The 14,257-nt window shown below is 37.4% G+C and overlaps 4 protein-coding genes and 1 pseudogene across 4 annotated transcripts; 1 reads left to right on the forward strand and 4 right to left on the reverse strand.

Moving 5' to 3' along the window:
* The first annotated feature begins 592 nt into the window (after window positions 1-592).
* LOC102585334 (IRK-interacting protein) lies at window positions 593-2,298 on the forward strand. Its single transcript, XM_006340746.2, has one exon. It carries the CDS (start codon window positions 724-726, stop codon window positions 2,161-2,163), a length of 1,440 nt encoding a protein of 479 aa, XP_006340808.1. The 5' UTR covers window positions 593-723; the 3' UTR covers window positions 2,164-2,298.
* Window positions 2,299-3,224: 926 nt separating this feature from the next.
* LOC107058844 (uncharacterized) lies at window positions 3,225-4,648 on the reverse strand. The gene has a single exon (XM_015305022.1). It carries the CDS (start codon window positions 4,572-4,574, stop codon window positions 3,768-3,770), a length of 807 nt encoding a protein of 268 aa, XP_015160508.1. The 5' UTR covers window positions 4,575-4,648; the 3' UTR covers window positions 3,225-3,767.
* Window positions 4,649-5,633: 985 nt separating this feature from the next.
* On the reverse strand, window positions 5,634-8,155 carry LOC102603674 (uncharacterized). The gene has a single exon (XM_006340888.2). It carries the CDS (start codon window positions 8,153-8,155, stop codon window positions 7,346-7,348), a length of 810 nt encoding a protein of 269 aa, XP_006340950.1. The 3' UTR covers window positions 5,634-7,345.
* Window positions 8,156-9,743: 1,588 nt separating this feature from the next.
* Window positions 9,744-11,220, reverse strand: LOC102604009 (uncharacterized; annotated as a pseudogene).
* A 129-nt stretch (window positions 11,221-11,349) lies between these two features.
* Window positions 11,350-13,039, reverse strand: LOC102604345 (uncharacterized). Its single transcript, XM_006340890.2, has one exon. The coding sequence runs from the start codon at window positions 12,732-12,734 to the stop codon at window positions 11,928-11,930; it is 807 nt and encodes a 268-aa protein (XP_006340952.1). The 5' UTR covers window positions 12,735-13,039; the 3' UTR covers window positions 11,350-11,927.
* Window positions 13,040-14,257: the final 1,218 nt, after the last annotated feature.

A 14,257-nucleotide genomic window follows, 5' to 3' on the forward strand; every position in this document is an offset into this window, starting at 1 on the left:
CAGGCTTTCAGAGCCACTTAGATCTAGCCTTCGTAGAGACAGATATTGCTGTTATTCAAAACACAGAAAAAATGATGAAAAATGAGTAAAGTAGTAAACAACATTTTTAAGATTATAACTCTGTGAAATTAGAAATTGTTTATTTTACTTCATATGGAAATTACATGCTCTGGCACTAGATAAAAATGTTACTCCCTCCGTCCCATTTTATATGATGTACTTTGATTTGGCACAAACTTTAAGAAAAATGGAAAGACTTTTAAAACTTGTGGTCCAAAATGAATGATAGAAATTTGTGTGGTTGTAAATCATTTCATTAAGGGTAAAAAAGACATTTTATAGGCAAATTGTTACTTAAAATAGAAATGTGTCATTCTTTTTGGGACTGAGTAAAAAGGAAAGTAAGTCATATAAATTGGTACAGAGGGAGTATAATACACCCTTACCTGACTTTTACGATTAGTGGAGTGACATATTTAAAATATGTTCAAATTGGAAATAAAAGATAACGTTAGAAGTATTTTTGAGCCGATAGATTGATGAGGACAGAAAAATCACCAGCATTAAAAAGGACATTTTGACTATTTTCTATGAAAGATATGAACTGGAGAGACAATTAATTGTAAAATAAATCGGTACTAAAAGTAAATAACTAAACTAGTGGCCTTGACTTGTTAATCTCTTTCACTCTTGATCCCAAAATTGCTGCTACTGTGTTAGAAAATGGCCAACAAGGTTTCCAATTTCTCGGATCTGATCCAACGTGTCACTGCTTCTTGCTTGCTCCATCCACTTTCCTCCAACGGCCACATCTCCGGTGCTCGTGACGCCGACGAATCTGAAGATGACAAGTACAGTACCGAAGACGACGACGAAGAAGAAGAAGAACACCCACCTTATGTGGAAACTCTGGAAAAATTCCAGAATTTTGAGGTAAAAAATGAGGAGATAAGAACTGAGAAAGTAATTGAAATGGAAATGCTTTTAGGGGAAGTGTTCGATGCAGTGTCGGCAATGAAGAAGGCTTACGTTAGTCTACAGGAGGCGCATTGTCCATGGGATCAGGATAAAATGCGCGTGGCTGACGTGGCTGTGATATCTGAACTGCGAAGGCTTGGAGTGTTGAGGGAAAGATTCCGGCGGAATGTCGGCGGTGGAAGTGAAAGAGGGGACTGGAGAGTCGGGGCGGCGACGCTGAGAGAAGTGGTGGCGCCGTATGAGTCGACCGTGGAAGAACTGAAGCAAGAAGTGAGGGCAAAGGACATTGAGATCGATGATTTGAAGGAGAAGCTAAAAACGGCGACGTTGCTTAGCAGCAATAGTGGAAAGAAAAACAAGTCAAAACGAAGAGTTAACTGCAGCAGTCAAGCTCCAGTTAATATGTCGCCGGCACCTGACCTGTTCGAATCTACAGTGAGCTCAGTTAAAGAAGCCTCAAAGTCCTTCACGAGTTTGCTCCTCTCTTTGATGCGCTCTGCTCACTGGGACATTGCGGCGGCAGTGAGATCCATTGAAGCTGCTTCATCTAACTCCACCACACCAACGGCGGATTCAATTGTCGGAGCCAACCACGCAAAATACGCACTGGAATCTTATGTGAACCGCAAAATGTTCCAAGGATTCGATCACGAGACATTCTACATGGACGGAAGCTTGTCATCACTCCTCCACCCAGACCAGCACCGCCGGGAGTGTTATACACAGTACAGGGACATGAAAGCCATGGACCCAATGGAACTTCTGGGAATTCTCCCAACTTGCAGTTTTGGGAACTTCTGTTTCAAGAAGTATTTGGCCATTGTACACCCCAAAATGGAGGAGTCTCTGTTTGGTGATTTGGAGCAGAGGCGTCAGGTACTGGCTGGGAACCATCCGAGGAGTCAGTTTTACGGGGAGTTTCTTGGACTAGCAAAGACCGTTTGGCTGCTGCATTTGCTGGCGTTTTCTTTGGATCCTCCGCCAAGTCATTTTGAGGCAAGCAATGGATCCGAGTTTCACCCGAAGTACATGGATAGTGTGGTGAAGTATTCCATTTCCATGGGGATAGGAGGGAGAATGGGTATGGGTCTAGTTGTTGGGTTTCCAGTTAGTCCGGGGTTTAAGCTTGGAAATGGATCAGTTGTTAAGGCTAGGGTTTATTTAGTCCCCAAAAATGGGTTTTAAGTTTTTGGGATGGACATAAATTAGTCCATGCACTACTTGCCTCGTCTCTGTATTAGTCCTATTAGTTGGTATCAAAATAAAAACTGATTCATTTGACTTGGGGATCGTTTCTATGCAAACCAATGATTGAAATTATGTCTTTTGTTTGCCAGTAAACTTCAAAAGGTCAGTATAGTTTTTGCTCCGGTAGACTTATAAATGTAATTTTTGCTCGAATTTGTGAAATGAATCTATCACCTATATAATGGGTATCTTTGAACCTTAAGTTCCCTTTACTAATTTTTGCAGTTTTTGGTACAACTTCGTGCATGTTCATCTTTCTTTTCTTGTTACTGATACAGTATGCTAATATTGGACTTTATGATGCTTTGAGTAAGTTGATAAAAGCCCCTTTTTTGGGTTTAGGCCACTGGCCGTAGGATGGAAATTCTGTGTATATATGTATGACATTCATTTTCTTTTCAAGATCAGTCCTGTGAACTTTTCATGGTTATTGTTTTTGACGTTTCATTGAACATATAGGGTTCCATTGCAGCTGGAAGCTTATATTCTTTCTATATAATGTAGACAAACAAAAGGATTTTAAAGAAGACTAACTTTCTGTGTAACTTCTTCCCAGAAGGTTAGTTGGACTTCTTCTTCCTATGCTGTATTTATTTTTGTGAAACATGTTGTCACAATAATTTCTGTTTCTATTAATTTGATTTTTTTTTTTCTGTTCGGACGTTGCATATTCTAGATGCTTCATTTATAGGAATGCGTCTTATGAACATCAAAATAATGTTTCATATATGTAGTGTGGTCATTAAGTTCCCCACATTGGTTTAGAGATTGAGCTTGTTGTCTACTTATATGGTCTTTGGCTATCCTTATCTCACGAGTTAGCTTTCCAGGTTGAGGTCCATTTTCTTAACATAGTATCAGACACAAGACCTTATCCCCATTGTTCTGTTTTCCAATATTGGCGGCTCATGTCATGTTAGATGTCCAGCTCGATCTGTTAACAACGTTGGACCCCTGTGTGTGTTAGATGTCCAGCCATGAGCTTGTGAGGGATTGTTAAGTGTTCCACATTGGTTGAGAGAACAAACTGTTGTATCCCTATATAGTCTTGGGCAATACTTTCTTAAACTCAGTGTCAAGTCAAAACCAGACAAACAAATTGAAAGGGAGGGAGTATTTTCTTTCTGTTCCATCAACATATCTAGTATCATAGGTAGAGTAATATCTCCGGTTTTATCATCCTGGCAGTGCATTTGTTGTGAGACTTGTGTTAGTTTGTTCACTGCAGGTTAAAACTATTTTGGGGATAAAACTTAACCTGACATCAGATTTTGACAAATACTGCAGAAACTCTTTCTATACACTAAAACTCTATGCGTAACATGATAAATTGGACTCTTATTCAGGTATTTGAATTATAGTCCTACTAACACAGTTTATGGCAGTATTCATGCACACTCCATATGTACTACTATATAGATATAGATAGAGAAAAAGACACAAAATTGATGTATACTCAATCACCTGAAGATTGTATATTTCTACATAACTACAAAACTGTGTATATACAATTTAAAGTATATGGAATATCAACTGCCACATTAGCAGGATAAAACATTCAGTAGTGAGCTTCTACATCTAATCAGGCATCTAAATGTTGCTTCCAATCCATCTTCGAAGCTGACAAGATAAGCCTCAAAGTTTTCAAGCTTGGCATCTAAGCTCATGTTTTCTTCTAGGACTAGTGGAACTATTCTTTCTTTGTTTACCAATCTTGAAAGCAGTGACCATTTAGATAGCTTAGGCTTCAAAAGTGGCACACACAAGAAGGACAAGAGCATTTGGAAAGTTGAAAGACATGCTGCATTAGCTTCTTTTATTGCTCTAATCGCAGGTAATGCATCTTGATCTGCATCTAGCAAGACCGATACTGCAGTCACTTGATCCATTTGCTTCAAAGTGGAGATTAATCTTTTGGCATCCGTCTTGATCTTCTTGATGAAAGAGGTAAATCTTTCAACGCTGTCATCTGTAGTTGAATCTCCTTTTCTCCTTCTGAGGGAGGATTGAAGATCTCTTACATTTTCTTTACATTGTGAGACAAGTTCCCTTATTGTGCCACAAAGGTCAAGAAGCCTCACTGATTTATCCAATAAATCGTCAAGCCATTTTGCATGTAGATTCTGGGAGAGGGCTTGAAGGGTTTGAGGTAAGTTGAAAAGATCATCAATGCACTTGTATAATTTCTCCAGACCAAGTAGACCATTGCTCACAGCTGCTGGTGCAACTGATACTTCCAAAGATTTGAGCTTGTTTAGCTCCTCTTCAACTCTCTGGGTGGTTGGGTGTGATCTGCCAGGAAAACTGACTGATCGAATGTGATTAGGTTTTGAAGAAAGAGCAGCCATTTCTTATGATTTTCTCTCTGATGAGGGGAGTTTTAAAACTTGTGTTGGCATTGAAGCTCGAGTGTTGGTATTTATAGGTAGACATCCATAGTAAGAGAGACAAGATTAACAGTGGCCTAATTAAATAAGCATGTGATTGCACGGCTGGATTGCTTTATTTCTTCAGTTGTTTAGTTAGTGTTTGTCATGTAATACGTAGCCAGGTAAGGTTGTCTCCTCCATAAAAGCTTAAATCCATCAACTACTATAACACAATAATTAGATGATTGAGATATAAATAATTACATAGTAATGGGATTATTTTAAGGTGTCAAGACTTTCAAAGGGGCTAGCAAATTAAATATAAAATTCATAATGCACGACTGAAGTTTATTTTATGGAACATGTACATGTATGGAAGTATTCTTTTGGATTTGCTTGGCAAGGGGTTGGAATCATATCTCTATAAGCTTCTCAACTAGATGTAATGTTCCTAATAATTCCGAGAAATTTAGAAAGGCCTAATGTACTTGATTAAAATAATGGGTGGAGTAGCTTATTTATCAACTGTAGAAGAGCACATATGAGCTGTATAATCTAATTGTTTAAAATGTTTTATTATATGGTGGGCAAGGTGAAATAATAAAGGAATACATCATCAGATTGCAGGAGTGGTCTTCTTTCCTATTTTTCATGCTTTAATTTTTTGTACTCTGCGATTTTAGTGAAGAACTAAACAATAAAATTGGAATTATTACCTAAATTAGAAACAAAACTAGAACTTACGGTATGACAAATTTAAAGATAAAAAATCATATAGGCAGATCTAATTAATACATGCCAGTGCAATCATATCCTTTTATTTTCTTTCGCTCCATTTGGAAGATTACAGCTAAGAAGTTCTTCTCAAAGATTTCCAAGATATGGCTATGATTTCTATCCTTTTAATTAGTTCAGCAGTAGGTGGCTTAGCAATTTTTAATTAAATCAATAATGGATACATGAGTATATTGGAAATTCAAATATTTAATTTTGTGCATGCATGTATGGCTGGATTTGCTGTGCTTGTTTAATGTTTATCAAATTATTGACTGAATAATTGTTCTCCTCTACAACTCACCCTCCAGGGCAAAGAGAGGGAAATTTATATTTTTTACAGAACTTTAATGAGTTAAAACCATGAGTTTCACATTCTCTCTAAGATATCTTATTTTTTAAGTATGCAGGGAAAGGAACACATAAGAATGCAGAATGAACTAGATGGAGAGAATATATTCAGGAGACAGCCCCTCGATCTAATCAGGCACCTAAATGGTCCTTCAAATCCATTGTAAAAGCACTCAGGGTGACAGTCGAAGGATTCCAGCCAAGTTTCAAAGTTAATGTTGCTTGCATGACTTTCATATGCTATACTTTTGCGAAATTAAAATGCACACTAAATTGGCTCCCCTTAGTAACTAATCACATATGTAGTGTCCAAATCTGAATCTTGGAATTCTGATTCACCAATCTCTTCATCCATTTATTTTAAGAGTTAAGACCGGGAATAACTTTTGGCCTCCTCTGGTGAAGCTGGCTCTGTACTTGAGTCTCCTTTTTTCCTTCTGACAGAGGATTGAAGATCTCTGACACAGGCACAGACACACTTGTAAGTTGGCTCTGCAAAATCTAGCAGGCCTGTCCATGGCACTATGTACTTAATAGCTAGCCACGGGGCACTGTGAGGCACGACCAACAGGTCAAAGGGAAGGCTGTTAAGCTTCCCATGAACATTATATATGTGAAAACTAACTAGCCAACTCCACATGTGCAATAAAAGTTTCGCAATTAGCATGAGAAGATTTTTAGGAGAGAACTCTGTGATGTAATCAGGCACCGATGTTCCTTCCAAATTACATTTGAAGTTGTCAAGCTGAGCCTCAAAAGAGTGCTAGCCACATTTTAGTTAGTCAAGTTCCCTTTAAATCTTTATTTGGGGAGCATACAGGTCGTCTTCAGGAACTGCTAGTGGACTTTTTGGGAGCAACGCAAGTAAGCTTGCTGAGCAAGGCCACAGTTATCTGTCAGATTAAACTGATATTGAGTCGAGCAAAGTGGCAGTGTTATTTTTTCCATTTAATTGTTCGAAAGAACGTTATGTTGTCTGTTTTACCCCACTGATCTCTGTGCCAGATCTTTTTGCTGGATCTTTATTTTCTTTTCTTTTCTTGAATTTGGCTACGGAGCTAGAAAAAAAAAGGACTTGATTGAATAAGCCTCTTGATTAGATCTAGTGCTTCCAATTATCGCAGAAGACATATGATGAAATTAAGATTGTCATAGTTACAGTGGTCACAATATCTAGTTGGACTATGAACTAAGATTAAGCAGCTCATAAGCTATATTTCTAACTTCTTAGTGATGCATAAAAATATGGTGGATAAGTAGAATAATGAAGAATTTCTTCATCCTCATTCTGACCTTTCATTAGTTTGATTTTTGGAGCCAATTATGTAAAGTAAGTATGTTATGAATGTGCTATGCATTTTATCAGTTTCCCCTCTAGAATTAAGAGGACCATTTCAATGGATATGAGCTACCCAAACTTAACCTGACCTAAGGTACGTAGAGAGACTGCTAAGTGCTTTCTTTGTGGTAAAATTCACAGGCATAACCTTTTAAATTTTGATCTGAGAGAGAGAGAGAGAGGCAATAAGTGGTGTATAATCTTTCACTTGAAGTTTATGTATTTCTAACATTACTACAAAACTGTTCATATACAATTTACAGAGTATGGAATAACAACTTCCAAATTAGCAGGAAAGAACATTGAGGAGCGAGCTTCTAGATCTAATCAAGCACCTAAATACAGCTTCCAGTGCATTTTCAAAGCTATCAAGGTAAGCCTCGAAGGTTTCCAGCCTGGTTTCTAAGCTCGTGTTTTCTTCTTGGACTTCAGGTGCTATTCTTTCTTTGTATACCAATCTTGAAAGCAATGACCATTTTGATTGCTTAGGCTTCAAAAGTGGCACACAGAGGAAGGACAAGAGCATTTGGAAAATTGAAATGCATACTGCATTAGCTTCTCTAAGTGCTCTAATCGCAGCTATTGTATCTTGTTCTGCATCTAGCAAGACTGGTACTGCAGTCTCTTGATCCATTTGTTTCAGAGTCAAGACAGACGTTTTGGCATCCCTCTTGATCTTCTTGCTGAAAGAGGTAAATCTTTCAACGCTGTCATCTGTTGTTGAATCTCCTTTTCTCCTTCTGAGAGATGATTGAAGATCTCTTACTTTTTCTTTATATTGTGAGACAAGTTCCCTTGTAGTGCCACAAACATCAAGAAGCCTCACTGATTTGTCCAATAAATCGTCAACCCATTTAGCATCTAGACTTTGGGATAGGGTTTGAAGGGTGGGCAAGTTGAGAAGATCATCTATGCTCTTGTATAATTTCTCCAATACGAGTAGACCATTGTACACAGTGTCTGCTTTTGGTGCAGCAGGTGCTTCTAATGATTTGAGCTTGTTGAGCTCCTCTTCTACTCTCTGGATAGTAGGGTGTGATCTCCCAGGGAAACTGATTGATCGAACGTGGTTGGGTTTTGAAGAAAGAGCAGCCATTTCTTATGTTTTTTTTTCTGATGAGGGGATATCTCAAACTGGTGATTGAATTGAAGCTTCAGAGTTGGTATTTATAGGCAGACAGCCATAGGAGGAGACAAATTGAGCAGTAACCTAATTAAATCAGCATGTGATTGAATTGCTGGATCTTTTTGGAACTCGTAAACCTGCTACACATTTGGCCAACAAAGGCTCTGCTGATTACTTTTATTAGTCCTCGTAGTTATGGGATGAGCGTGAGGCATCTCATTATCATGTGGGTATTGAATAGATTCCCCTTTTCTGTCTCCAGAAATGGTGCTAATACTATGACACATGTTTTTTTTTATTGGAATTATGTGATTGAAGATGCATTAGCTTCAAGGAGACTGTTTTACTTGTTCAGTTGTTTAGTTAGTTTCTGTCTGTAACAGGTGGCCACCTAAGCTTGCCCCCTCCATAAAAGCTTAAATCTGTCAACTACTAGAACAAAAAATGCTTAGATAACTGAGATATAAATTATTAAAGAATAGTGGGAATATTTTAAGGTGTCAAAGACTTTAAAAGGGGCAAGTAGATCAAATATAAAATTCATATTGCACGAGTGAAGTTTATTTTATGGAATTGTACACGTATGGAAGGTTGTTATTTGAATTTGTTTGACAAGGTGCTAGGAGCATATCTGTACAAGCTTCTTGACAAGGTGTAATACTTCTTATAATTTTGAGGTCAAATTCAGAAAGGACAAAATTTACTTGGTTCTACTAATGGTGGTTTCCACAGACCACAAGTAGTTGATATGAACCAAAGAATAGCAGATTGTGAGCTGTATTATCTAATTGATTAGGATGTGTTAAGATATGGTGGGTAAAGCGAGGAGCAAAGAAATATTTCATATTCATTTGTACACGAGTGCATTTTTGTCCAGATATTACCCTTAATTCAGTTTCTGTCATGGTAGGTGAGTTCTAATATCTGTGAAACATTAAGCTGTCTTCATGCCTTCAATTATATTTTATGAAGCTTCATGCCTTCAGTTTTTTACTCTATGCAACTTTGGAGAAGATTATCTATACAATAAAGTGAAATTGTTCCCTTTTTTTACAGTATGAGAATTTTAGTTTTCACTTGTTCATCCATCAAGGGATTTAGCATGTGGAGAAAGACTAAAGGTTCTCTGAAAACGAAATAATCTCAGATGAAGCTGACAATCAAACACAATGAAAACTATACTTGCAAACCTAATTAATATGACGTGTGTCCTTTGAAGAATTTATCAATTTCTATTTCATTTAGGTCCCAAAATAGGTTAAATTACTCATCAATCTTTGAAGAATTTTTAGGTTCTCATGGCTATATCTTTATAGAAAATGACAACAAAAATTGGAGACTCAGAAGCTTATCCTGTTGTTGGAACAGCCTTAGAAACTTGTGATATGCGAGAGTAGTATCATTCTATTATAAATTTAGATATCTGTTAATTGCACACAGAGGGGAACAAAATCATGAAAAAAGACACAGATTGGATTTTCCATATAATCTTTCACTTGTATATTGTTCTTTTCTATCATAACTACAAATTGTATATACAAAATTTGGTCAACTATACAGTTTAGAAGGAAACTGTATGTAGTAGGGAGCTCCTTGATCTAATCAGGCATCTATATACTCTTTCCAATCCATTCTCAAAACTATCAAGTTGAGACTCAAAAGTTTCCAGCCTGGTTTCCATGTTGATGTTTGGTTCTTGGACTTCACATGATACTCTTCCCTTATACACCAATCTTGAAACCAGTGACCATTTAGATGACTTAGGCTTCAAGAGTGGCACACACATGAAAGACAAGAGCATTTGGAAAATCGGAATGCATGATGCACTGGCTTTTTTCATTGCTCTAATGAAAATGCTATTTCCGGCGCTGCATCTAGGAACACTGATCCTTCAGTCTCCTCATTCATTTGCTTTAAGGACAAGACTAATCTTCTAGCATCCCTCTTCATCTTTTTTCTGGAGGCGGCGAATCTGACTATGTTGGATTCTGTGTTTGAATCTTGCTTTCTCCTTCTGATAGATGATGCTACATCTCTTACGTGTTCCTTACATTGTGACACTAATTCCCTTATTGTGCCACAAACATCAAGAATTCTCATGGATTGTTCCAATAAATCTTCAAACCATTTTCCATGTTGGGAGGGGTGAGTCAAGTTAAGAAGATCATCAACACATTTGTGTAGGTCTTCCAAAACAAGTAGACGACTGCAAATAGTCTCTGCTGTTGATGCAGTAGATACTTCCAGCATCTTGAGCTTGTTGAGAATCTCTTCCACTCTCTGATTGTGTGGTCTAGTGGGTAAACTGATTGACCTAATATGGCAAGAAGTAGTAGCCATGGTTTTTAGTGTTTCTATGTTGTGAGAAAAGCTGAATGTTGTGATGAACAATAAGTTCGTACGAAGAAAGGTCATTTATATAAACAAAGAGGTATAAGAAGAGAAAATGTGGTCATGTGGGTATCCCTTGGAATTTGGTAAATTGCTATGCATTTGGCAAACAAAAGCTCTAATAATTAGTCATCTAAATGAATAAATTATGTGGCTTTGCCTTCATATGGGGTTCAATTGCAGGTTGCCCCTTCCCTAACTACTAAGCATTGTCACATCACTTGGTGGTGCAATCAAGATGCTAACAACGTGGGTCCACTGAGGCTGTCTCGTTTGGAGGAGCTGATGTCCATTAATTACACAAAATACAGATTAGAAGATCTGAAAAAGATATTTTTTGCCAATATTCAAATGGACGTGTACTGTATATTTAATTTATACACGTATGTGTGGTTGTTTGCCATATTTTATTTCGAAATGGAAAACTAGTTGATTACTAAATTGCACCAGGACCAATGAGTAAATTTTTGCCAGAAATTGTTTCGAGTAAAGTGGCATGGGTAATTGATCCATTAATTTGTTCAAAAGAACACTCTATTGGCTGTTTTGTCTGTGATTTCATGCCAAATCCTAGTTTGAATCTTGATTTTGTTTTTGTTTAATTGGCTGCGGAGCTTGATGAAATTTAATGATATAGGATTAGCTTCTTGACTAGATCTACATCTTCTAATGAACTTGAGAAGGAATTCAAACAGATACTGAATCAACACGGTCAAGTTAAGGTGGTCATGTCATAGTTAGTTGGACTTTTAACTAAAGATAAGCAGATCATGAACTATATTATCTAATTTATTTGTGATATGTATCTTACTGATGAGTTCAGGTTCAAGGAGGCTGATCAAGGGACCCAGGTTTTGGTCTTCCTTTATAGCGGGAGGTTTCTTTTATATCAAGAGGGTCTTGGGGAGGCCGGTGGAGTTTATTAACACCCTTGGGCACTGTGCAGAGGAACTGTTAGCAGAACTCCAGAAGCCTGTGTAGCAAGCACTTATTGTGAAGCTTCCTCCACACAGACCTCATTCTTCTGCAATTCATGTTATGAATTAATCTCACTTTTCAGGTCAATTATTCACGTCATCTGACTTTACACGAGAGGCTTCCTTGGTTTGATTAACAAAACCAATTATGTGGCGTAAGTGTGTAACTGACGGGCTATGAGTTTTATCTATTTCAAACCCCCAGTTTTAAGAGAGCCATTTTGACGAATATTTTGGGCTATTGATGAAAGTACACGCATAGAAAGAGATATTAAATTGGTGTATATTCATTCACTTGAGATTTGTGTATTTCTAAGCATAACTACAAAACTGTTTATATACAATTTACAGTGTTTGGAATAACAACTGACAGATTAGGAGGAGGAAATATTGAGGAGCGAGCTTCTAGATCTAATGAGACACCTAAATGTTGCTTCCAATCCATCTTCAAAGCTGTCAAGGTAAGCCTCGAAAGTTTCCAGCCTTGTTTCCAAACTCATGTTTTCTTCGTGGTATTCAGATGCTATTCTTTCTTTTTGCACCAATCTTGAAAGCAAAGACCACTTTGATGGCTTAGGCTTCAAAAGGGGTACACACAAGAAGGATAATAGCATTTGGAAAGTTGAAAGGCATACTGCATTAGCTTCTTTTAGTGCTCTAATCACATCTACTGTATCTTGATCTGCATCTAGCAAGACCAATACTGCAGTCTCTTGATCCATTTGTTTCAAAGTCGAGACAGATCTTTTGGCGTCCCTCTTGATCTTCTTGCAGAAAGAGGTAAATCTTTCAACGCTGTCATCTGTAGTTGAATCTCCTTTTCTCCTTCTAAGAGATGATTGTAAATCTCTTACATTTTCTTTACATTGTGAGACGAGTTCCCTTATTGTGCCACAAAGATCAAGAAGCCTCACTGATTTATCCAATAAATCGTCAAGCCATTTTGCATTTAGACTCTGAGAGAGGGCTTGAAGTATTTGAGGCAAGTTGAGAAGATCATCTATGCACTTGTACAATTTCTCTAAACCGATTAAACCATTGCTCACAGCTGCTGGTGCAGCTGATACTTCCAATGATTTGAGCTTGTTGAGCTCCTCTTCAACTCTCTGGGTGGTAGGGTGTGATCTCCCGGGCAAACTGATTGATCGAACGTGATTGGGTTTTGAAGAAAGAGAATCCATTTCTTATTGTTTGTTTTTTTTTCTCTAATGAGGGGTATCTCAAACTGGTGATGGAATAGAAGAATCAGAGGAGGTATTTATAGTCAGAAGTCAGAACACCGTAAGGAGGAGATAAGATGAGCGATAGCCTAATTAAATCAGCATGTGTTGCACTGCTGGATCTTTTTGGAACTTGTAAACCTGCTAAACATTTGGCCAACAAAAGGTTCTACTGAACGTGAGGCATCTAATATTTAAAAGATTTGATCCTTTTTGTCTCCAGAAATGGTGCCAATACTGTGACACTAACATTTTATTTGATTGAAAATGCAACAACTTCAAGAAGCCTGCTTTATTTGTTTAGTTAAGTTTTTGTCATGTAGTAATAGGTGGCCTGAAGTTTATTTTATTATGGAACTGCGCACGTATGGAGGTTTATTTTATTCCGCTTGGGTGTTTACACCAAACTTTACTAACTAGTAGAGGCGGATTTAGGATTTTGAGATATCGGATGCCATGTTTTTTAAAGTGAAGCCAAATTCATTTATACAAGCAAGTAAGCCTTCAAGAAGAAAAAATGTGGTCATGTGGGTATGCCTTGAAATTTGGTAAATTACTCCGCATTTGACAAACAGAAGTGAAAAGCTCTAATAGTTAGTCATTTAAATGAATAAATTATGTGGCTTTGCCTTCATATGGGGTTCAGTTACAGGTTGCCCCTTCCCTAACTACTAAGCATTGTCGCATCACGATGCTAACAGCGTGGATGTCCATTGATAATACAAAATACAAATTACAAGATCTAAAATGTTGTGGATATTTAATTTATACACGTATTGGCCATTTTGATTTGCTAAAGGAAAACTAATTTATTAATAAATTGCACCACGGCCAAGGAGTAAAATTATTGCCAAAAATTTCTAAGCAACAGGTTATACCCTATTCTTTTTATGGTTGCAAACTGGAGAACCAAAGGCTCGGTGTCCAAACTAATGTAGGCAATATGGAGAATGATGTATTATGCAATATTTAAGGAATTAACAACAGCATACGGCTGGTGTATGTATATACCACAAATTACAGTTGAAAATAAAATGAACATATATGAATAAATAAACATTCAAGATGAGGCGTGGATGTCCCGCTCTCCACTGCAGTATAATCTACACTGATTCAACAGTACAACCCTTGATTTGTCCCCTCCTGGATACAACAACTTGACATCATTGTGTGACCCAAACAACTTCGGATTAGTTGACAAGTCCAAAGTTGCATACCACCCCTGGTTTGTTTGCTTCTCTGTCTTGAGTCAATACTCTACACACTCATTTGATATCCCCACTGCATCCATTATTTGTCTTCCTTTAATGAAAGTCATTTGTTAATTATCCAAGAAAAACAAGTCTCACCACCTGCTTTAAATAGCAAATTAAGTCCAGAAGCTCCTGTATTTGTGCCTAAATGTGTGCTTGCAAGGAAGAATGAGTCAAGTGCCTTAGTGTCAAATACAATTGATTTGGGTGAGGATTCTCTTGATGAAGATG

This window comes from Solanum tuberosum, unplaced genomic scaffold (assembly GCF_000226075.1).
Source record: "Solanum tuberosum cultivar DM 1-3 516 R44 unplaced genomic scaffold, SolTub_3.0 scf00020, whole genome shotgun sequence".
NCBI classification, from domain to species: Eukaryota; Viridiplantae; Streptophyta; class Magnoliopsida; order Solanales; family Solanaceae; genus Solanum; species Solanum tuberosum.

Coding starts and splice junctions, on each gene's coding strand:
- LOC102603674 (XM_006340888.2), bottom strand. CDS start 8,155: ATGGCTGCTCTTTCTTCAAAACCCAACCACGTTCGATCAATCAGTTTC.
- LOC107058844 (XM_015305022.1), bottom strand. CDS start 4,574: ATGGCTGCTCTTTCTTCAAAACCTAATCACATTCGATCAGTCAGTTTT.
- LOC102604345 (XM_006340890.2), bottom strand. CDS start 12,734: ATGGATTCTCTTTCTTCAAAACCCAATCACGTTCGATCAATCAGTTTG.
- LOC102585334 (XM_006340746.2), top strand. CDS start 724: ATGGCCAACAAGGTTTCCAATTTCTCGGATCTGATCCAACGTGTCACT.